Below are 25,686 nucleotides of genomic sequence, written 5' to 3'. Positions count from 1 at the left end.
CTAACCATTCAGGACACAGTACTGGTGCAAATGCCAAACACACTGAACCCAGTTAGTGTGCCTGTGTGCAATGTGCCATGTGCCACAACTTTATTAGTCCCTCCTGTAATAAAGTGAATTATTATTTGCAAGATGATTTGTTCCACAATGGATTGTGTTGCTGCACAGACATTTTAGAGTGGAACACAAGTAAGTCAGGGTTGGGCCAGATCGTTAGGCTGCATGTTATTGTTGTACGTGGCAGAAAATGTTGTTAGGAAGACACTGATTTAACTCCACAGTAATTGGAAAGGCTTAAGTTTGCAGTGCTGTTGAACTGTTGAAGTAAGATGTTTTCCTCAAGGCACTTACACCAGTCACCCAATAACAATGAAACCATGGACGGGTGACATTTCTAAAATTGATAAACTTGTTCAAATACAATGTTAAAATGCTGGAACATAACAACTGAGCTCATGAAAGCATTGAGACAGGGTCCAAACATTAAAGTTATAAACTGATCCCCATGTCACTGAATGAAATAAGGGTTTGATCCCCTACAGCCCAACAAGAATTCTGGCTGCCACAGATGTGTTTTGTGCCCATGTGGCACATAGACTGCAATCGATCAATCATAAAGCACTGATTTTATCCACAGAATCAGTTTCTTCCATTCTAACCTTTCCACCATCATGGGCAAGACCAAAGAGCTGTCAAAACATGTCATGGACATGATTGTAAACCTGCACAAGGCTGGAATGGGCTACAAGATCATCAGGAAGAAGCTCGGTGAGAAGGTCGTGTGATTATTCAGAAATGGAAGAAATATAAAATGACCATCAATCGGCCTTGTTCCAGAGCATCATGCAAGATCTTGACTCAAGGGGTTAAAATGATCATGAGAAAGGTGGAGGAATTTTACAAAATTACACAGGAGGAGCTTGTTAATGATCTGAAGGCACCTGAGACCACAGTCACCAGAAACACCACTGGTAACACACTACGCTGTATTCAAATCTTACAACACTTGTTTAAGTGCTTTCACAGTCAAGCTGAAAAGGGTAAACACTAACTAGCCCACTGGCTGGGCTGAATGTGCTTTACAGGTCTGCTGGTCTGCCCAGGTCTAGTGTATATGACAGTTAAATCTCCCACGAGGCCTTTTTTGTACCTGTGAGGTGAATCTATGAAGTCACTGTGACTTTCACCTGCTTGCCATCACCAGTGCGTGAATGTGTGTGTGTGAATGGGTGGATGACTGGATGTGTAAAGCGCTTTGGGGTCCTTAAAAGAGCCGGCTCTTTCGGCTCTGAACCGGCTCTTCAGGTTGTTTTGTTGCTTTCATTAATTTATTATTAACAATAATATAAAATTATGCACAAAAGGAATTACTAATGTAAAAAAAAAAAGTGGTTTTATTTATATATGTTTATATATAAATATATGCGGTGGCACCTAGAGACAAAGCACGTACAAACTCCAAAACACTTTTCTAGCATGAACTGAACTTCCAAAACAGAGCTACCTAGATCACTTAAATTACACAATTGAAAGCATGAAAGCATATGTGTATTGTTTGTGTATTTATACACAAGCATTCATATATAGTCAAATAATAAAAATGTAAAAATAAAAATAAAAAATGTTCATTTACCTGTTATTACCACACACCAAATCCGGTCGTTGGTACTTGCTGGCTTGTGTAGCCACTAGGTAACAAAAGTTCAACACTGCCCATAGCATCCTGGAGCACTTCTGTTGTCTTTTGTATGTGTTTTGAGTTTTTATGTGCTTCTGAGTTTTTACGTGTTTTGGAGTTTGTACGTGCTTCGGAGTTTGTACGTGTTTTTACGTGTTTTGGAGTTTGTACGTGTTTTTGAGTTTGTAGGTGCTTCGGAGTTTGTACGTGTTTTTACATGTTTTGGAGTTTTTACGTGTTTTGGAGTTTGTACGTGCTTCAGGATTTGTACGTGCTTCAGAGTTCGTACGTGATTTGAAGTTTGTATGTGCTTTGTCTGTAGGGGCCACTGTAAATATACTTTTATTTATTCACTCCACATAAAATGTAATAAATAAATCATATAATACAAAAACCAACTATTCATATTTCAACTTTTAACTATTTAAATTTTCAGCTTTTTCCTTTTACAAATTTAAAGTGAAACAACCTAAAACACTGCAAACCACAACACAATTAAATATAAATTATAATATGAAAACTAAAAGAACATGCACATTCTCTGTCATATGAACCTGCATGAATAAATTTTCTGAATCCTTTATCATCCGCAACTGAAAATAGTTGTGGATGATTGCTATCCGATTGTTCAGTCTGACGTCACTAGCCGTGTCTGGACTTAAACTCCGCTGCAGGTCCATATATCAAACGATCACTGTGGCATTACTGAGAGTTGAAAAACTGCCTAAAGTCTTTCATCTTTAATAAAAATGATCAGCGTTCTGCTCTACCAGGTGTAACAATTGAGTTTAACATCCAGGCATCCATGAAAACGGAATTTATGACATTTAACGGAGTTAGAAGTTAGCAGGGAGTTAGCTCACTAGCTTCTATCTAAATACAATATAGCATGTCCTGACTGCGGGGTTTTGGAAACAAATTAAAACGTATAGCTCTGCTATCACTTCCAGCATAAATGAAGACAGAAAACTAAACAGCAGTGACGTTTGTAGGGTTACTGAAGTTGGGCTAGCTGGTATATAATGATGTGCTACGTGACCGCTAACAACACAGTTATGTTAGCATAATATAAACAAGCTAACTTTTTTTCCACTCGATAAAAGTTAACGTGAGTGTTCTCGGTGGTCAGAAACAAATGTAATCGCATGGCAGGATGCTGTAAAAGGACCAAACTTCAGCCAGGAGAACAACTGAGATAATCCATCCACAATACGAGGTTAGTCATTCATATTCTGCTGCATGGGCTGGGCTGTAGTTACATCCTAAGGTTTTAAAAACTGAGCTTAAATAAATGATTAGCGGTAATAAAAGCCGAGGGAGGTCAACAGGGATCACTGACTGTTTTAGGAGCTTTTTGAGATCAAATAGAAGAAAATACATAACATTAAACATGTTAACAACACAAAAGCCATATTAAACGCAGACTACTTTAGACCCGGAAGTAGGATTCGTCGCGTCATCACTGAACAACCGGATACCTTTCTAATGTGATGTTGTTGTCCCTGGCTCTCTTTCTCTCCCTCCCGCTCTGTTCCTGTGATACTGAGTGTAACTACTGCCCCTCCCCCCTCTGCCCAGTAAAGCACAAGGCTCACGTGCAGAGTGAAGCGGAAAAAAAGTGCGAGAGAGAGAGAGAGAGAGAGAAGGTGAGAGAAAGAAAAAGGCTGTATCCCAATTCAGGGTCTGCAGCCTTAAAGTACGCAGCCTTAACGATCCACAAGGGCCGTGTAATCAAAGACAGCTAAGGCCGGAAGTGCGAGGCTTGTGAAATGGGACGTCTAGCCTCCTTCGCCGCTGCCCAGGTTGCCTAGCAACCATGATACTAACAGCTGGAAACTTTTCAGCATTGTTTGACAGAAATGAAGGAGAAACTCTTTTGTTCATTTGTTTGTTTCTTTCTACATGAGCTTTGATCATTCTCTGTAAGATTAAGCTCAGCTATTGAACGCCGTATATTTTAAAGTAAAGGCTTTTAAACCAAGTTAGTACAAACATCACTAATGTCACATAACTTTGCCGGCATGTGGCCAACAGTAATGTTTTAATGTTCTTCATTATTAAACATTTGCACATAAATAAGTGATTCAGCACTTACTTAAAGTTTACTCTTCGGGCGCCCCTCATCTGCCGTTTTTTTCTGCAAATTTATCCACACCCACCGCTGCGCTATGCATTCTGGGATATGTTGGGCCACGAAGTCTACACCGCCACATCCTTAAAATTCAGGGAAATGAAGGACGCATTTGAGGGCCGCATTTCGAGCAGCCTTCGAATTGGGACAGCCTTCGTCGCGTCGCTGTGATGTAATCGGCCTTAAAATGCGGCCTTTAAGGCTGCAGATCCTGAATTGGGATACAGCCAAAGAAAAACCCACGGCTGGCGATAAGGAGCCGGCCGGTTCACGTCAAAGAGCCGGCTCTAAGAGCCATTTCGTTCGCGACCAACCCATCACTAACCTACACCATACCTACAGTTTGTTAGTATGGTCACAACAAGTGAAAACAAAGACTACAAAGAAAACAAACTGGAAGTGTGGGTTGGGTCTTGTATCAACAATTATGGCATTAAAAGTAATCAAGAATAGTATTCCAAAGTAAGGGCAACTTTGGAGTTCATCATTATTTTATACCCTATTAATGTGTAGATTTGTGCATCATTACAGCTCATACTACCCTCTTTCTCCCTTTGAGAGGTTGCTATTCTCATCACCTGACCGAAAAAACCTCTGAGTCATTCCTCCTTCCTCTGACAAGCTGGATTACCAGCCCTGATTACTTTCATACTTACTCAGTTACTACTTTAAAAACACCTTTGTGCTGATTCAAAAATTCTTTCCTGTCAAATTCCTGTCCACATTTCCTCCTGAAATTATTATTCGGAGAATTAACACTGGTGTTATTCACTCTCAGTCTGGCTCAATCTGCTGCTTCTTATGGATGAATGAGCCTCAAATGAGACAGGTTATTCTTTCCACGCTTTCTGTGTGTGTGTGTGTGTGTGTGAGAGAGAGAGAGAGAGAGAGAGAGAGAGAGGCAGAAAGCAATTATTTCAGCTCATGTAGCCACAGCTTAATGGAATAACTTGCCAAATCAAAGCAGATTACGCTTGCGAATCCATGTGAATCGTGAATTCAATTTGAGGTGTGTTACAGTGTGTGATAATTTGCATTTTCTCATTTCTTTTAAATTGCATTTGATTGTGATTTCATAAACAGCAAGAGGGACAACTAGGATTGTTTGCTGCAGGAAGAAACATATATCATTTATGTAGATCTGGGATGTCCAAACAGGAAATGAAAACTTAAGACACAAGAGCTTCTGACAAATTTTACACCTGTTAGAAAGAGGAAAACATAAAACGAATCACCAAACTTACATTTACAGGAAATGCTCGATCAAAGTGTAGAACAAGTGATTGTAGCTTTACAGAGGAATATGGTTTCTTGGCCTGGAGCTCTCACTAAAGTAACAGCAAGAATTACTTATAGATGGCATAGAAAAGATGGACATCCCCGCCACGATGTCATCCATTGGTTTGCAGTGAATATACTTAACCTTGCACCCCAGATTCTCATTTATCAGTTAACTCTAGCATGTTGGGTTATAATGCCATTATGTTAACACACACCTGAATGGTTCAGACCAACAAACTGCCAAAATGTCTATCTTTATAGAGGTCTCACACATTTGCTGACAATCAAATAATCGTGTGCATTTGATTAGCCGTTACTTATGATTTGAGAAATGGTGGCAGATGAAGAAGTAGCTTGAAATGGGTAACAATTGGCCAGTCACAGTTGGAGGCTGTGTCGATGCTTTGTTGGATTTCTAGAATGGCACAGGGAAGTAGAAACACAATTACTGCAGTATTAACACATCTCCTGGACGAATTAGGAGACTAGATCAACCACCACACACTTATTAAGAGGAAAACTATGAAAAACCTTTTTCATATGGCTATCTGAGGGCTCTGCTCATATACTGAAGGTTCAATTAATTCTTTATTTGCTCTTACATAATTAAAAACCATCAGGGTGGCAGCTGAAAGAATAAACAAACAAACACTGTCTTGTGAAATTTGGAAATTTGTGCAATCTGACTGATGGACAAGTGGAAAAAACTAATCTTCAGGAAGTTGATGTCTTCATTCTGTAACTGGTGTTTGGGTTTTTATCACTTGACATATCTTAAATGCTTAATGTGCAGCCATAGAAACAACAAAACTGTCCTGAACATTAGAACGTAAGTGAATCCAGATAATGAAAAGATACCCTGGATATGGTGAAACTGCCTAATAGTACAAGACGCAGGCCTCTGCCACATCTAAGCTGTTTTAACAACACAAGGCATTCCTACAATACAAAGCAAGCCACAGTGGTGTTGCGGCTGATCTGTGCACACTGCTTCTCCTCACAGTTCTGTATGCTATGAGTAACTATGTGTGTCAGAGCCATATTACAGCACAGCATGTTGCCCTGCAGCTCAAGCTGCCAACCCAGCATCTGCTGCAACCTGTGTGTCTGTGGCTTTCCGCCAGCCACACACACCCTGTCGACTCAGGGTCTTCCTTATGTCATTAGCATGTAGCCTGTAAATTAATCTAAATGACATTACATTTTATAAGTTTTAGGCTATAAATATACTGATTTCAACTGGTTCCCAACATCTATTTGTGTTATACTATGAAGCACTTAGAGAATACTATAAATGAACAAACAATGATCAGGCTGGGTAATTTTTTAGGCACATATTTGCAATTTCTACATGAATTTAAGGTGGAAATGTCTTTATTTACATAAAGAAATGCAAAACTGAGGTAGCAGGATAAAAACATGGAATATAAATCCCATTAGACTCTCACACATTAATTACATTAATGATAAATGTCAGACTTTCTTATTTAATTTTAGGCATGATCTAAAAATGTGCGAGGCCCTGTTGTTTGATAATTCCCTGAGGAGTGTTTCTGGTTGCTGACTTTGCTTTCAGTGAGTTGCGCATGCTTTGAAAAAGCTTTAGTGCAGCACAGTTGTGGATGAAATTAGATGTCCTCACTAAATACATACAAATGTCTCCACCTTGTGGATGTTTAACACTGCAGTCAACATTAAACTCTTACTGCACTTAACTGCATTTAACACTTTCAATAGAAAAATGATGCAAAATGCATTTAGCGCTTAAGATGCAGACTGAGCATTTTGATTTCTGTAACTAAAAAAGCTTAACTTTAACTCGGCCAAGATACAGACTTCTAAGCATTGCAAAAATCAATGTGCAAGAGTGCAGTTATCATGCAATATCCTAAAAGTGCAAAGTGCTCCTTGCATCAGAATCATCAGACACTGCTTACTGACGAAACTTTCCGGGAAAGGTGTTTTTTTTATTGCAGAAATGTTTAAACCGTACTGCAAATAAAACAATTCCATATTTTTTCAAATGAGCTAAATAGACAACTTTACAAATAGAATGTTTTTTAATTAATAAGTGATTTATTTTGTGGTATTTTCAAAGTGCTTACTTTGACTTAAAATACATTTTTGAAAAAAATACATTCGAATAAGTAATAATATTAGAATAATATTAGAAGATTAATACAAGACTGGCAGACTGCTGTTAAGATTAAGCATTTTTATATTTCCCTGAGATTTAAATACATGAATAAATAAGTACAAGCTACTGAACCTAACAAAAGATTTAATATATTTATCAAAGAATTATGCACACAGAAAAAACTAGAGGCTACTGGAGGATACAGCGAAATTATATTATTATATTCACCTTATAGTTCATTTTAAACACACTTTCAGTAGTGAGGTTTCTGTAGCTTGTTTAGATAAAGGATTATACGTTAAACGAGATTCATCGAAGCTTCATATGAATAAATAATATATAATATGAGGGCTTATATTATATATTAATATATATTTAATATAAATGAGGTGATAGTAAGTTGATTTTGTTATTGTCTTAATGTGTTTTTCTAAGTTTAGGTCTGCATCCATCACTACACCCAAATTTCTTGCCTGGTTTGTGGTTTTTAGGTGTATAGATTGAAGTTCTCTGGTGACCTGTAATCGTTTTTCTTTGGCACCAAAGACTATTACTTCAGTTTGTTTTTGTTTAGCTGGAGAAAATTGTGGCACAACCAGTCATTAATTTCCTCAATGCATTTACCAAGAGCCTGTACAGGGCCTTGGTCTCCTGGTGACATTGTGATATATATTTGTGTGTCATCTGCATAGCTATGATAGTTTATTTTGTTGTTGTTTATAATCTGTGCCAGTGGGAGCATGTAAATGTTAAACAGAAGGGGTCCCAAGATGGAACCTTGGGGAACTCCACATGTGATACTTGTCTGCTCAGATGTGAAGTTACCTATTGATACAAAGTATTTCCTGTTTTCTAAGTATGTTTTGAACCAGTTTAGTAGAGTTCCTGAAAGACCTGCCCAGTTCTCCAGTCGTTTGAGTAATATGTTGTGGTCAACTGTATCAAATGCTGCACTGAGATCCAGCAAAACTAAAACTGACATTTTTCCACTATCTGTATTCAGACATATGTCATCAATAAATCATGTGATGATGGAAATTCTTTTAAACTGCTGTGACTTTAAGAGGCCAGGGAAGAGCAGCATGTTGGCTTGCAACACCGGGGTGTGTCACAGGCAGACCTCCTTTAGTTAGTCATAGAAAATTTGCTACTGTTTACGTACACTGCCTCTATTGGTGGTTTGTGCTCGAGTGGGAGGAGGGGGCGTTCCAGATAAAACTACCGACTGGGAACTCGGAAACAGCTGTAGTGCCCTGTCACGCTATTTGCACCATGTCTGCTGCCGAGTGGAAGAAGAAGTGCGAGGAAGAGTGGAGCCTGCAGAGTGCACCGATGCCCGATGGCCTGGACTGGAAGTCCGTGTATGAAGCCAAGCCCTTCGGAAGAAATTTACTGATGAACCCTGCGCCATACGGTACCATATCACTGTTACACACGCTACGCTTGTTGTTTTGCGGTCTCTCCCTGATCCACAGAAAGTTTGGATTACAGACAGATGGCATGTGCTGCACACATTTATGCTGGTGTGAATTCATCCCTCCAGTATTAGCGGGATTAAGTTAATAATTAATTCATTGTCTTTGGTCATTTACGGAAAAATGGATCCTGAATGCACAGACCCCTCCCCTAACTTGTTTTTGAGTACCTGTGTGCAATCTGACTAATGCAGAAGTGGAGAAGGGAAAAAAAAAACCTGATCTTCAGGAAGTTGATGTCTTCATACTTTAACTGGTGCTGTTTGGGTGTTTAGCATTCAGCATATATACTGTTGGTTATGTAGAGATGTGTTTACAAACAAATAGATGCTTTGGGTATAGACATCGGAGACACTCTGACTTTAAGCCCGCTAAGCCAGTATTCTGCTGCACACAACAACTAAACTAGTTTGTGAAATGCATTGCTAACAAGTAAATGAAAACACAAACCCATCAAAGCATACAAAGTTTATGAAACGATGCCAATAGACACAAATGCACATCCAACGGTCAGAAATGGAAGCTTGTGTTATCTCCTCGAAACTGCGGCCACATTCAGCTTCATATACAGACGGAACAAAAGTTCCTGACGCTTCAGCAGCTGTACTTTTGATAGTTATTTGAGACATAACTTTACTGAAAACATTAAGCATTGAGTTAAACCTCCTCGTCATTTAAACAGTGCAGTATGCTGTTTTTAAGAAAGAAAGAAAACAGATCAACTAAAACGGCTGCTGTTTTTTTTTGTTTGTTTGTTTTTTTGCCTTGTTGTATAGAGCGCTTTGAGTACTCCGGGAGCGTAGAAAAGCGCTATATAAGAATCTGTCCATTTACCATAAAGATTAGATGTGAAAAAGCTTTTATGACCCTAAGACAACTGGAAACTGAGGTGTGACTCAGAATGCTGACTTAGTGTGTTTTTACAAAGAGGCACGCCCAGTGCTTGTCAGAAAGATAACTCTTTGTCTGTGAGCTGTGTATACTGGGATTACAGTGGCCAACATTGTCTCTTATTCTCTACACAGGGTTGAGTAAAGACATCCCACCACCTGAACCCGAACTGCCTGCCGTGCCTGACCGCGGACCTCCACGATTTCAGCCTGATGGTGAGGGACAGGAGTGACGTTAGCCAAAAAATGAATCAAATCAATGTGGTTTCATGACTAATCTCTGAATCCCCAGGCAACTTCACTGGTTGGACCACGAATTCGGAGGTCCTGCCCTATGATACAAGTGGCATACCTGAAGGTGTTGTGGTGTGTGCATTGCCTCGTTACAGGTAGGTGTTACTTGGGTCAGACATTACCACGATGCTGGGTATAACCGGGATTATCTGCAAACATACTTGTAGAAATGACATTTAAAGAGTGGGTTGCTATATAACCTCTAGTTGTATAATTACAGTGGTAGTAAGTATAACTCTTGTTTGTGGTGGTGTTCCCAGCTGGTTCACCATGGAGCAGGTTGTGGACCTGAAAGCAGAAGGACTGTGGGACGAGCTGCTGGATGAGTTTCAGCCTGAAATTGCCATCCAAGACTGGTGGGTAAATAAACATAAATACAAACAAAAAATGTAAATAAATTAGTTATAGTTGTGACTGCATCATTTTGGTTTAGTTCAAAGTGAAACGATAGAACCTTTGCACCGAGTGAGTAAAGTGTAAAAGGGCCTAATAATGCTAACAGAGTTTGCATTGTCAAACAAGTTAAACAGGAGCAGTGTACCAATACCAGAGCCAATCCATATGAGCCTTTACCTCTTCTACAAAAAATGTCAGCAGTTCCTTTAGGGACACAGCAGAGGGCGCTTGCAGGCTAGTCCTCAGTGAATAAAAATGAATGAAACTGAACAGCTAAACTAAGGATGCACAACTGCTTCTAGACAAAAAGATCACACATTATGTTACTTTTAGCAAAAACTGTAATAAAAGGACACTTAATGTACACACACTGGCTACTTATTGATCTGTTAAGGAGTTGCGACATCACGCTCCTCAATTAATAGCATTCATTTCCAAATGGTTATTGGTCAACAGAGACCTGTGTGTTTGTGTGTGTGTTTCAACAATCTGCTGCTAGAAATTCCCTACTGCTGCTTGTTTCATGCATGAAGTCAACACTGTAGATGCTTTTTTACTACAGTCAAAACCCATAAAAGTAGAAAAGCAAAACGAAACTGAACTATATGCATTCTTACAACCCCTTCTATTAGCAATGTGATAAAAACTGACAGGAAGAAAAGCTCATCCCATGACATGTATATTTTGGTGTCTCTTGAACACCCCCTATTAAACTGGAAGTCTCAGTCACAAAGGTTATTGGACAATACCAAGTGCTAGTCCTAGCTAAAACCATCAACATGGTCATTGTGCACCTTTCAGATCAACCTACCCTCACCGGCCACTTTAAGTGCACTGGCCAAACTTCTCATTAACGCAAATACGTAATCAAGCCAGTCACACGGCAGTAAATCAGTGCATTGGGATGGGGGGAGGGGGGGATTCAAGTAATTTTGAGCATGGAATGGTTTATGGTCCTCGGCATGCTGTTTTAAGAATTTCACAAACCGCTGATCCCCTGGGGTTTCCCACACAACCAGCGGTAGGTTTTACAGAGAATAACGAAATATCCAGCAAGCAGCAAGTCTCTGGGTTGATGTCAAAGGTGAGGAGATGGACATAATGCTTCGAGCTGTTAGGAACTACAGTAAGTCAATTAACCAGTTTTTAAAACCAAGGTATGCAGAAGAGCATCTCTGAACGTACAATGTGCTACAGTTCTCTTAAGACTCTTCAGGGTCATAGTCTTTAGGATCAGAATTTGGCATTAACAAAATAAAAGCATTGATTCATCCTGTCTTATATCAACAGTCGAGATGGACAGTGGTGTAATGGTGTAGGGAATATTTTCTTGCCACACTTTGGAGCCCTTTTCCCCCCACACTAAACATAATTAAAATTCTACAACCTACCCAAGTATTGTCACTGACCATGTCTAACATTTTTATGTGTATTGTACCCATCTTCTGACAGCTGCTTTCATCCCTCAATCTGGTTTCTTGAACATGACAATGAGTTATCTGTAATCAAATGGCCTCCACAGTTACCAGAGTTCAAATACAGTTAAGTAATGTTGTAAAACAGATGTTTTGCATCGTATATGTAGAGCCAACAAATCTGCAGCCACTGCGTAATGCTGTCATGTCAGTGTGGACTAAAACCTCTGAGGAATGTTTTCCCAGAATCTTGTTGAAATACCACACAGACTTAAGTTGGTTCTGGAAGCAAAAGGGGTTCTTATGCAGTACTAGCAATGTGTATGCAATGATTGTTGTACAAGTTGAGACAATAAAGAGATGAACTCCAAGTTTAAAATGCTTGAATTGACACATGCGTGGCTTCTGTTTGCATGCCAAAAAGGAAGAACAAACAGACTCTCCTAACTTCACATATATAGATGTCAAAGGAGCATGCAAAGAAAAGCGTCTGGACTTCTTTAAGTTGCTTGAAGACGTTTCACCTCTCATCCGAGAAGCTTCTTCAGTTCTAAGGTCAAATGGTGGAAAGTCCCAGATATAAACCTAGTGGGAGTAACCCCCCACAGAGGGACAAAAGGACCCCCTGATGATCCTCTAAGCGCCTGAGCCAAGGTGTGAAACTGGGCGTGGGTCCCAATCAGCCAGAGTTTCGGGTGTGTTCATTGTGAAACCTGGCCCCACCTTATCATGCGAATTCCTGAGATCAGATGGCCCAGGATGTGAGTGGGCGTTAAGGCGTCGGGGAAGGGATCTCAAAACTGGATTATAGATGGCAGAGAGTTGGTGTCGTAAACCCCCGCCTCTATTCAAAGATATTCGCTCACAGTGGACATAGATGGCTTCTTTCACTCCTCTTTCAAACCATCTGTCCTCTCTGTCCAAAATGTGAACATTGGCATCCTCGAAAGAGTGTCCTTTATCCTTAAGATGCAGATGGACTGCTGAGTCTTGTCCTGTGGAGGTGGCTCTTCTATGTTGTGCCATGCGCTTGTGAAGTGGCTGTTTGGTCTCTCCAATGTAGAGGTCTGGGCATTCCTCGCTGCACTGTACAGCATACACCACATTGTTAAGTTTGTGTTTTGGCGTTTTGTCTTTCGGGTGAACCAGTTTCTGTCTGAGCGTGTTGCTGGGTCTGAAATACACTGGGATGTCGTGCTTGGAGAAAACTCTCCTGAGTTTCTCTGATACACCGGCTACATAGGGGATGACAATGTTGTTGCGTCTGTCCTTCTTATCCTCCCTCGCTGGTGTCTGGTCTTCTTTTCTGTGCCTCTTTGCTGACTTTAAGAACACCCATTTAGGATAGCCGCACATTTTGAGTGCTTCCTTTACATGTGCGTGTTACTTCTTTTTCCCTTCAGGCTTAGAGGGAACATGTTCTGCCCGGTGGTGTAGGGTCCTGATTACTCCAAGTTTGTGTTCCAAAGGGTGATGGGAGTCAAAGAGGAGGTACTGGTCCGTGTGTGGGCTTCCGGTAAACTTCGATGTTGAGTTTGCCGTTCTCTTCAATGTGCACAGCGCAGTCCAGGAAAGGCAGACAGTTATCCTTTGTGTCTTCCCTGGTGAACTTGATGTTTTTATCCACAGCGTTAATGTGCACAGTGAAGGATTCCACTTCTTGTGTCTTGATTTTGACCCAGGTGTCGTCCACATATCTGTACCAGTGGCTGGGTATTCTTCCTTTGAAAGAGCCAAGAGCCTTCCTTTCCACTTCCTCCATGTAAAGGTTGGCTACAATAGGTGACACGGGGGAGCCCATGGCACAGCCATGTTTTTGTCTGTAAAAGCCTTCGTTGTACTTGAAATATGTAGTGGTGAGGCAGAGGTCTAACAGTGTGCAGATCTGATCGGGTGTGAAGTTGGTCCTGTCCTCCAAGGAGCTGTCTTCTTGTAGTCGTTTTCTGACAGTCTCCACGGCCTCCGTGGTGGGTATGCAAGTGAAGAGAGAGACTACATCAAAGGACACCATGGTTTCATCTGGATCCAGGGTAAGTTTCTGGACCTTGTCGGTGAAGTCGGTGGAGTTCTTGATGTGGTGTGGGGTGTTCCCCACGAGAGGAGCAAGGATGGTAGCAAGGTGTTTAGCAATGTTATAAGTGGCTGAGTTTATGCTACTGACTATGGGTCTGAGTGGGACAGCTTAACAATGTGGTGTATGCTGTACAGTGCAGCGAGGAATGCCCAGACCTCTACATTGGAGAGACCAAACAGCCACTTCACAAGCGCATGGCACAACACAGAAGAGCCACCTCCACAGGACAAGACTCAGCAGTCCATCTGCATCTTAAGGATAAAGGACACTCTTTCGAGGATGCCAATGTTCACATTTTGGACAGAGAGGACAGATGGTTTGAAAGAGGAGTGAAAGAAGCCATCTATGTCCACTGTGAGCGACCATCTTTGAACAGAGGCGGGGGTTTACGACACCAACTCTCTGCCATCTATAATCCAGTTTTGAGATCCCTTCCCAGACGCCTTAACGCCCACTCACATCCTGGGCCATCTGACCTCAGGAATTCGCATGATAAGGTGGGGCCAGGTTTCACAATGAACACACCCGAAACTCTGGCTGATTGGGACCCACGCCCAGTTTCCCACCTTGGCTCAGGCGATTAGAGGATCATCAGGGGGTCCTTTTGTCCCTCTGTGGGGGGTTACTCCCACTAGGTTTATATCTGGGACTCTCCACCATTTGACCTTAGAACTGAAGAAGCTTCTCGGATGAGAGGTGAAACGTCTTCAAGCAACTTAAAGAAGTCCAGACGCTTTTCTTTGCAAGCTCCTTTGACTACGATGACCTGGATGACTGAGAACCTTCACAGACATATATAGATGTGTTTCCACTTAAGTGACTGAGCTAAATTAAGGCCCCCTTTGTCCCCTTACACTCCAGACATCCTGGTGCCAGGATAATAGCACTCATTCCCCTGAAGGTCCCAGATATCTATACTATTTGTGAATATAAAGACATTCCACAAGCCTGGAGTGTATATGAGTGTATAGTAATCTGCTCTGAACAATTTAATCACATCACATACAGAAAATGTCTTTGAAGTTTTTAGGAAATCTAAGTGTGTCATGTTATCAGGTATGAGGAGAGTCAGCTGCATGACTCAATCTACCAGCTGCATGTGAAGTTACTGGGTGCGGATAAAAACACAGTGATCTCAGAGCACACAGTCAACCCCACCGAGCAGCGACTGGTTTACTCTCACGAATGGAAAGAGGTGAGACTCTCATTTCTTTGCCACTACAGTGCACAGTGCTGTATTCCAGCATTTCAATGTACACATCTGTCTTGGCCTGCAGGTGTCACATGTGTTCTCCGGTTATGGACCCGGCGTGAGATATGTCCACTTCTTGCACCGACTGAAGAACAGCTTCCTAAATGGTTTCCACAATACACAGTTCACTGGCAGTGCAGTGATTGTACGACCAAGCAAAAGCAGCCCGTAGGCTAAATCTTACGGTGCAGCCATATCTGATAATGCACTCAGTGTAATCAGTTTCAGCAATATGTAACTGCATTTACAAAGGTTGTCATGACAATAATATAATGATGGACACAATCATCAATATTTGATTACTGGTTTTATAGGAGGCATGGAGGTGGGCCAAGAGGTGTAATTCACAGTTTTTTCTGAAGATTCTGATATGATGCAATAATAAAACATACAGTTTTCTGGTTTGAGAGTTGATCATTTCTTTTAAGTATTTACATATTTGGGTATTTAAAATATTAGATATGTTTGTGCTGTGTGTAAAACACTAACCATGCACTCACTATTTTTACTATGTCAGGAGGTTTTATGAAATTCTTCTTGATGAAGAGCTTATATGTATGATTTATAAATATGATTTATGATCATATTTGAATGTAAAACGTGTTCATTGCAGGTTCTGGTAAGAATTATTTTTCCCAAATGTTTCTTGAAATTACAATGTTTTAATAATGTCATCCATCAGGTTTTTTTTAACCACTTATCTTCTTACAGCTCGGGGCAGGTCTTCAAGGATAAGGACAAACATAGTCCAACATTTTCTAAAAATCTGTTATTCATTCATTCATTCATTCATTCATTCATGATAAAGGCAGTATATTTAAGATTCATTAGTTATTTTTATGCCACATCATAAATATCTGTTCCACATAACACCTATCACTGAAGATATAACATTACCTTTGTGATCAGACTGTCATATTAGAAGTAATGCAAAGGTTAAGTACAAATAAACTAATTTATATTTAAATGTTTACATTTGCTTTGTTTAATGATTACATAACAACAAAGCATCCAGAATGGTGACCATACTGTACTCCTAGTAGCCTTTTGTTTTCTTTCCAGTGGTGCTTTCTGATTAGAAGTGATGACGGATATACTTGGATTTTTACTACGAAGAGCTCTGTGCATGTTATAATATGAAAAATATTAACAGTGGCCTTTTTAGAACAAACAAATATACATTAATAGCAATTAACTAGAACGCTTTTCAGACCAGAGTAAGACTTTATTCTGCCTGAAACTCCTAACAAGAGCTTACAATGTCATTAGTTCTTGCCACACAATTCTAATAAACTGTATTTCAGCACATGAGCAGATTCTACCCTCAAATATAAACATTAGAAGGACAAAAATTGGGTTTTTAAAAAATTCTGGGGAGGAAGCAAGCCTTCAGGAGAGCACGGTAACATCAACGTCTCATTTGTGCATTTTAATCTGCTTAAGCTGCGTTCAGGCGCTCTCAAAAATTATTACATAAACAACGACGTTAACCAGATTTATGTGGCGGGAACAAAGTCTATTTGACGTTTGAGGTCGTGATTAATATATATTATTTCCAGTCTCAGAAACCTTTGCTCTTGATCCACTTTAAAAGCGTACAGTCCAAAACACGATCTCGGGAGGAGACCCTGAAGGCAGCACGTCACGAGCCGCGTGGGCTCGCAGCATCACCACCTCTGTTAGCCACAATGTGAGTTAACGAGAAAGTTCACTTTGAGAGTTCAGCCTGCTGTCGACGCGGGGAAAGTTTAACCAGGACGCGTTTCTAGACTTTCTGAAGCAATGGCAGCCTGTGGTGGAGAAGTCCCATAAAGCATAAGGTAAGACACGAAGGGAAGGGATGGCCAGCGAACAGGTGCGGCGGACAAACCGCCGTTGTGGCGGGCTGCTAGAGGCTACGCCCTCGCGATCCATGTACAGTTTTGATAGCTAACATTAAATAGGGCCGGGGTCACTACGCTGTTACAAACCTAATGACTTTAGTGGTTAAGCTGTCAGTCACACCAGTGAATTATTTATCTATGTAATTATTTTCTAATATAGAAAAAAAAGTGAGGTTAAAAGTTGACCGGGATTTTTAAAATTTAAAAGCAATCTTGCGTCAAAAAGGAATGGGTTCGGGAAGGAAATAGTAAGCGGTGTGTGGCCGGTAAAAACAGGAATATAAACATTATATAATGAAGACAAGTACCTCTAGTCCGTATTTATTAAGCCCATAATCTTTACCGTATATTTGCGTTATATAGTACAACTGGAAAAACATCTAGATGGATCATCACTGGTAGCTGCAAGTAAATGTTTGATGAGTGCTTGAAAACGAAATCTAATCTGCTACAGCTCCACCACATGTGTGCATTATAATTCATACCAGAACCTACTTACTCTCCTTTACTGTCCCATGAGTCCAGGATGCTCAGAGAATGTGTGTTTGTGTGTTCCCGCTGGACATTCAGAGGTTTTATATGTTTTATTCAGAAAGATCGCCCAGCTTCGTCCCTGACATTTAATTCTGATAAGGGCTGGACTTCAGAGCTGACATTTAACTGACAGATAAACACTGTTCATTTAGCAGATTGGCTTCACACAGTATCCCCACTCACTCATCTCTTGTGTCCGCCACAGCCCTGGCTGGCCATCGGTGTGTTAAGAGTTGCTGATGTGTGAGACAGGAGGCGCTGACTGCAGATACATCCCCAGTGCTGGTTCATTATATTTGCTTAGAGAGATTATATCAGTTATATCACTTTTCAGACGAGGATCCAAAAAAGCACTATGATTATTCATTTTCTCTTTGTAGTTTTTTGGCATACACTTATCTCTTCTGTTGTAATATCTATAGAGCTTAAATCCACTCCAATCAACAAGGAATGCAAAAAAGGTTGATGTTACACTTTGGGTGTATTTGAAACAATTAAATATTATGATGCAATGTCACATTTAAAGAGTCTTTGTAATGAGGAATTCAATATTAGGGATGATTATTTATTTGAGGCATGCTGACATATAGGTATTGAATATCAGTACCACGACATATATCAGTGCTAGTGGCTAATGTCTATCTGTTGTTGCTTTGTCTTTCTGTCTGAACATTCAAAAATAGTGTGACGATGAGCCGAGTGACCCTGTTATGAGAACAGACAACCAAAAATATCCTCATCAGCATCAACTATTGTTGAAATTTTTATTTTATATTAGCCTCACAGTTAGAGCGTTGACGACTACCCACCTCAGCACTCGGGGTCCCTGCTCTGTAACTTGTTGCTATGGTAAGAGTTGATTATGAATGCATATGAAGTAAGACATTTATTTAACAGACCTGTTGCAACTGTGGCACCCTGTTACAGTGCCATGTTCAAATTCAGTGAACTCTATAGACCTGTTCATTCACAAGTGTTTATTCAAGCAGATTGCACAATTAGGTGCTTGAGTCCATACACACGTGCGATGAGAAACACCTGGATTAAAAGTGGTATGGTCTCATGCTTTTTCATTCTTTGTCAGTTCTATATTTTTTAAACAATTGTTTTAGTTAAAGCCCAGTTTTCATGTTGTTTGCAGACAGACCGTTGCTGTCTTGCTTATGTGTGATATCTAAGCACAGGGAAGACAATATGTGTTGGGGGTTCAGGAGGTAAATCTAAGTAGTCTACCACTAAAGCTCACTGACACTTATCCTGAAATGCAAGCTCCTTCCCACAGACTCACACGTATGTGAGCACTCAAGTAAACCAATGCGGCAGCATTAGGTGCAGTCACCCATATGTGCACCATTCGTGAGTGCCAAGGGACAATGGGCTATACTACACCTTACATTTCTCTCATATTTCACATGCGATTCCCCTGCATGTTAATCTCCAGGATTAAGGAAAACCAGGGTCAGGGTCTTATGGATGATACTTCTTTTTGAATTAGATTGGCTTACCTTGTTTGGATATCAGTTGTTGAATAGTGCAACAGTATTAATGAGCCCAGAAAACCTCTGTCACATAAATCACAAGTGAACAATTTCTGTTTATTTTGAACTTGTTAAGCTTGCTGTGATGTATAGTATTTATCAGTTTCTCTGTGAGTTCGTGTGATTGATGGGAAAAGGAGAGTCTGTGCGTATCAGGGTCTGTTTTGTTTTCATTGACTTGCTGGTCTATTGTGTTTGCCAGCCTGCTGGCTGCCTCTGCACATTTTGTTGATCTGAACCAGGTTGTTTTCCTGAATTAACATGTTGTGACTTTTATCCTTCACTGTGTGAAGGATAAAAGTCACCTTTCAAACAAAAAAAATACGTTTGTAGCTTGCTGTGTTTCCATTCCCATAATCTATGTTAGACTTCAGGCGACTGTGTGATGTCACCCAGTTAATGAACAGTACAAGTAACGTATTCACTTATACTGGGTAATAAGTAGAGATTCTCTCTTGAATGAGTTACAGCAAAGACTGTCTGTATCTGAGCTATTATTTTGCACAGCCATCAGTATGTATTTGTATATTCAGTCCACTGTTTATGTTTATGACAGTTTCCTGAATATTGCATAACAGGTGTCCCTGTCTGGGTTCATACTGAAGCTGAGAGTGCTGTTCCTTCTAAGGTGACAGAGCCAGTGGCTGAGCAGGCTGTCTCAGGTAATGGAAACCTCAGGAGCCGCTGTCTGCTGGCTGTCAGCCGCTTGTCTCCCGACCTCCTTTCTGTCCGCCCTCACCTCCGGCCCCATGCTGACTTTCTCTGTCCACCTGCCTTATCTTTTTACAGTGAGGTGCACGTGGAAGTCCCAGGAAAAGCAGCTGTGTACGTTTCTTTTTTTTTTTTTTTTTTAAACACAGGCAGAATGAGTCTAGAGCGAGAAACAAGAGACGGAAATGGTTTAGAGATGTTGAATGAATTGTTTATCTCAGAGTCAAACTGATTAGAGAGGAAGAGAGACGTTAAACTCTGTAACCCTTCTTTAGTCTGACAGTATGCAACTAAAGCTGCTCTGGATGTGTACACACACATATATGTATGTATATATGTATATACATATATATATATATTTGTGTGTATGTGTGTGTGTGTGTGTGTGTGTGTGTATATATATATATATATATATATATAATTATATATATATATAATATATATAATATATATATATATATATATATATATATAGGGGGACAATGATACACAAAATTCACGGTTCGGTTCGGTTCGATACTTTGGTGTCACGGTTTGATATTTTTTCGATGCAAAAAAATGTTCATCCCTTTTTAATTTGTCATTTATTAAAATTATAAATATATATTTTAACTCAAAAGAACAGTTTTTAAATTTAATGTTGCTGAAACAACAAAATAATAGTAAAAAATTAATCTATCTGATCGAGGAATCCCTCATCTTTGGAAAAGAGAGTTTATTACAGAGAAATGGCTCTTTCCAAAATAAAAGCTATACTATACGCTTCTTCTGGGCTATATTCTCAGCAGCATATTAAACATATCAGGTCCCCATGAGGAGAATCATGTGCTAACGGCTGTCTAAATGACTCGGGTAAAGTTTGTAGCATGCGTGCTTGTTGTTTTTGTCTGCTTCCACTTGTCTTTGCTCTAGGATGATGTCGCTGTAAATGTGCAGTCATATTCGTTGTGTTCCCACTAGTGCTGTCAGCGTTAATCTGAAATGACGTTAACGCCACAACACAGCAAATCTCCGTTAACAAGTTACCGCGGATCGCCCCGTACGTGGGGCTGGATGCCGTCAACACGTTAACAAGCTAACTGAGCTAACGCACTAGTTCCCACCAATTGAGCATTGCGTGGCACATCTGACATACTATTTTACTTTTGTCCATGACGCGCTTACCATCAGGGTCATGCTTCACATGAAAACCAAGATAGTTCCAAACGCCAGATCTGAATGAGGGTGGGGGAGGTTCAATTTTGGTTAGCGTTGAGGCAGTTGCCTTGTTGCAACGAGCTTAGCTTCTGTGTTACTAGCTTGTGCTGTGCTCAGTGGATCTGCGCTCGACAGTGCAGATCCACTGAGCGCTCAACACAGACAGCATCGGCAGAAGAAAAGTTGATAAAATAAATAAAACATTTTGTATTGTTCGATACATATGCGTACCGAACCGAAAGCACTGTATCGAACGGTTCAATACCGATACGAGTGTCGTTGCACCCCTAATAAATATATATATATATATATATATAATTATATATATATATATATATATATATATATATATATTATATATATATATATATATATTTTTTTTATTTTTTTTATTATTTTTTTTCTTGGGTTTTTTTTTGTCAGTTGAAATTGTGGCATGGTGTTTACACAGGGATTAGAATTAATAAAGATAGTGTAGCAGATCAGTTAATTTTAATTTGTCATAATAATACTGTCTGGGTACTAAAATTCCAAACTTTATTTGCAATCATCATGTTCAAGTAATATAGGACATTCAGTAATGTCTGTGAACTGTTTTTTTTCTGCAGCTGAATAATAATAAATATAATGTGTAAGTGTAAAAGAACAAAAAAAAAAAACCTTGGATTTGGTGCTTTTTTTAATGAAGGATGAAATTTATACACACTGATTTAAAATACACATATTCTCATTTAAGTTATTCATTCAGCTGCAGGATTAAAGCTCAAAATGTCTTTCAGTTTGTCAAGACCACTTAATTTCGTCTGACTGCAGAAGATTGCTTCTTCTTGCCGACGCAAGGCTTTTGTGACAGCATTTGTTGGACCGAGCAACACACAGTAAAAGTGGGCATCCCAAAGAGCTCAGTGCAGATCTGAGAAGATGACAGATTGACACAAACAGTACAAGTTATTAGAAAGTGTAGCCACATTGCCACGGTCTGAAAAAGATCCAAACTGTCGTCCTCAGCAGAGATTAAATTGGCCCAAACTGCGAGGAACCACCAAAGCCCGAGTCAGTGTCACTGTGTTGTGTAAGAACCAAGCTCCAACTCCAAAGCTAACACGTTCAAGCTTAACTAAAGTTGGAGATTGTGCAGGGGAAGCAACACAACTTCATATAACATTATCCATTAACAGATTTAATTGATCTCTGCTATTTCTAAGTCAGATATCAGATATAGTTAAGGCACTTGTTCAGAATGCACCTTGTCCCAAATAGACAGTTTACAAAATGTGCTACATGTATAATTTTCATGATCTTGATTTCAGACAACTCACAACTAAACTTGTGCATCATCAAAGGCAGAGCTGGTTTTGATATCGGTTCATGTTGTGCTTGAAAGTTGTCTCAAAAATTCACAAAACACAGTTTTAACCCAGTCTGTGTATCTGGCTTTCACTGCTTTCTTTCTATCATAAAAATGTCCTCAGTTCCAGTTCTGAAGTAGCACCACACACACACACACACACACACAACATGGCAACTTCAAGTCTGTGTTAGAAGAAGCAAAATTATTTGACTAATAATAAATTACAGTTACAGAGTTGAGTACATTTTAATTTGTGTTAAAGCCGCCAGTAGAAGTACATCTTTACTGACTTATCTTTCAGAAAATGCCCACAGCCCAAAATATTCTAGTGGTTCCATAAAATTTCTGTGAATGAATGCAAACCGTCTCACAGGCACTGATATATACAAAAAGATCATTAGCTCATCAAGTTACCAGTTGTAAGTTTCTTGTGTCTACAAGAAACTTTACCCTACAAAATATCTGAGTCTGGCTGACAGTTAGTGAAGCCACGTATATAACTGAATAACAACCATGTAGTAATGATGGCAGAGTGTTACCTGCTCCAGAGTGTCAAATGTCCATTATATAACTGAACTGAAGTATTAGGGTTTTTTATGTGTAAGTATGTAGACATTTTTAGAAAGATGTTAAAAATATGTTTTTACAATATCAATATACTTTATATACAATATACCCTGTAAAACTGTAGAGCTAATCTCTTAAATCAGTCAGCGATCTCGTTCTGAAGTACAATAAAAAGTTACCTGATGTCAGTCTGGAATGTTATGTGGCCGTCTTCTTCGGGCTGCTCTCGTTAGGGGTCGGCACAGCGGATCATCTGCCTCCACCTCACCCTACCCCACCCCATGGTGAAATTTCAGTGACTAAATTTACAGGATTTAGTGAATGGGATGAAATAGAATCAGTTCCAAAATGACATTGAATGAGAAATTATTTGGACGTTATGCAGTCAGTTGTAATACAGTATGGGACTGTACATTATGGGTTAGACATGCAGTTGAGTCGTGGTTGAAAGTAGATCCCCACACTTGAGGAACTGAACAGCATGGCAGTGTGCCCGCCGTGTTGTAAACTAAACCTTGTGCTCAGCCGAGCTTGCACTGCTGCCGTCCAGATTGATGATAATTTTGACCTGGTGGACTTCTGGGGAACAAAGACAGTAAAACAGATGGGTTATCTTTCTCCTGCTGCGTGCGCATGGACTTCTCAGAAAACATTTAATTCCTCAGCGGTACTGATTGAGCTGGTGTACTTAATTTATACATGCATAATTAGAGCAAACGTGGCAGATTTTTGTAAGACACACCTGATGGTATAAGTTTGTCTACATTACTCTCGTAGGCTTTCTGAAAGTTTTTATTTGGTTGTGTTCTCACTCATTTTCAGTCCTTTCGTGCAACGTTCCAAGTGGACAATAAAAGAAGAAACTGCCTTAAAAACATCTGCAGCAGGTGATTAATATTTGAAAGGCATGAGACACAAGAATACATCTCATCTTAAGTTTAGAAATGTTCTCAGTTAATAGGTGGCTGTCAAAAAGGCGAATACATTTTTTAATAACAGTAAGTAGAACTTTTTGTCTAGTTTATTCTGATATGCTCACCTTTCTGCTACATTCTGCTTGCTCAGTCTGTTAAACTTGATGTGTTAAACTTATTTTCTTCAGTCATTTACTTAGTGACTATAATAACTAAATGTGTTTGTGACATGTTTTAAACTGGCTTAAACATTTGCTGAGGGCGCTTTGGAAAATCTGATGCAGTGGAAACAAGTAGATGATTCTTTAACAAACCCCTGCCTGCTTTCCGCTGCCTCTGCCACGGTCTTTTTTAAAATTTGTGATAAGATTCAAAAATTAATTGCGTAATAAAGTAAAAGGAGGTGTTTCTCTTTGATTAAATATGAAAAATGGCCTACCAAACTGACAGATTCTAGTCAACACCTGACACAACGCATGCATGTTAACACAGTCCAGCACTGACTGGTAAAAAATGAGATGTTTACAGTGAAATCTCCACAATATAGCTGAATGCCATGTTAGTGGTTTGGCTCAGCATATCTGTGTGATTATTATTATTATTATTAGATATCTTACACTCTGGTTCATCAGCAGGCTCATAACAAAACCCCAAAGTCCTGTGTTACTCATTAAAGCAATGGTTCCCTTTGGGGGATCTTGGGAATCATATTTAATGCCTCACTGGTACTTGAGGCAAATAATAAAACTCCAAGGTCTCTTAACACTGGTCTTGTTTTGGTCTGAATATCTACTTATCCCAGTTTGCGTGATAAACTTGAAAAATATTAAAACTCCGGTGGTGTCAGTGTTTGCTTTGAAAAATCAGATGGGAATCAGATATTAAGTATGTTCAAAAATCATTTGTAACCACAGAGAACCAAAATACATTTCACACTTAAATAGTGTGAATACAGATAAAGTATATTTTGATGTATGTTTGTGGTATTAACAGGTTATTTGTTAGTGGTAAATTTTGCCTATTAACATTGAGAGTTATTATGATATTTTCTTGAACGGCAGGTGAGTGCGTCTGTGATTCACTGTAGATGTTGTTAGAATGCAGAGGAAACGCTTTACAGACGAGTGTAAGCTTGTGCTCTGTGTGCAATCGCAGGCCATGATTGGCTGGCTGTGAAACTGATACACGGTGTGTTATTGGTTTACCTGTGCATAGAGCTTACATCCTGGAAAATTGATCTGTGTCAATCTGCATATAGGTTAATGTTTGAGCTGTTGGGGCAACACAGTTTCTTCCTGCAGTGATGGATCGCTGATTAGAAGGTCTGTGTGTGCGTTTCAGGTCTCTGTTTTGGAGAATATGTCAAACGGGACCAAGACAGGAAGTGTCTTTGGTTTTCTTTTTAGTTTAGACAAGAGTGCTTAGTATTTGATATATATGTGTTAATTCTGTGATCACTGTAATCAAAGTACTTAACTTGACTGTAATAGATAATCCATTGGTGAATAAGTAACACACCCATCTGCCTCACTGTCTCTGAGTCTGACTGGTTTAGAGTCACAGCAGAAAGCCATGTCATCCACTTGGTTGTTGGCGCTAACACAGATTAGCCAGTGGTCGGGAAGACTTTGGACACCTCTGAAATTACTCCTGTAAGTCCGATTGCATTTTTTTTCGTATTATTGATGCTTTAATTATTCATCTTTAACTCACCTGTATGCCCGACTGCTCCACATGTCAGAAAGAGCATCCCTTTATCTGACAATACCCCACGGCCAGGATACAAGCGGGAAATATTAAACTGTTAAAGGTGCTAACTCTTTTTTCTGCTGGCTCTCCTATCAGTGTAAGATAACCCCAGGCAATCACTTATCGGTGGTGCTGACAGATAGTGGCCGTGTCGGAGGCCGTAAGGGGAGAGGAGCTGTCATCCAGCTCACTGTTCCTGTGCGTGAAGAGGACAGAGAG

At 39.8% G+C, this 25,686-nt stretch overlaps 2 protein-coding genes across 3 annotated transcripts in view; both read left to right on the top strand.

Moving 5' to 3' along the window:
* Positions 1-8,431: 8,431 nt before the first annotated feature.
* nccrp1 (P1, F-box associated domain containing) lies at positions 8,432-15,427 on the top strand. The gene is made up of 6 exons (XM_040011943.1): positions 8,432-8,641; positions 9,728-9,808; positions 9,885-9,981; positions 10,147-10,242; positions 14,828-14,966; positions 15,049-15,427. The coding sequence occupies exons 1-6, from the start codon at positions 8,500-8,502 to the stop codon at positions 15,193-15,195; spliced, it is 702 nt and encodes a 233-aa protein (XP_039867877.1). The 5' UTR covers positions 8,432-8,499; the 3' UTR covers positions 15,196-15,427.
* A 131-nt stretch (positions 15,428-15,558) lies between these two features.
* slc8a2a (solute carrier family 8 member 2a) overlaps positions 15,559-25,686 on the top strand; it is a 34,077-nt gene continuing 23,949 nt past the window's right edge. For both annotated transcript variants that reach the window (XM_040011924.1, XM_040011933.1), the window contains exon 1: positions 15,559-16,843. The gene's annotated coding sequence lies outside the window, so the exon portion shown is untranslated. The remainder of the gene's footprint in view (positions 16,844-25,686) is intronic.

The sequence above is a fragment of the Simochromis diagramma genome, unplaced genomic scaffold (assembly GCF_900408965.1).
Source record: "Simochromis diagramma unplaced genomic scaffold, fSimDia1.1 OVJJ01000123.1, whole genome shotgun sequence".
Taxonomy (NCBI): Eukaryota; Metazoa; Chordata; class Actinopteri; order Cichliformes; family Cichlidae; genus Simochromis; species Simochromis diagramma.
Note: the sequence above shows the minus strand (reverse complement) of the source record. Positions and strands in the feature narration are given on the sequence as shown.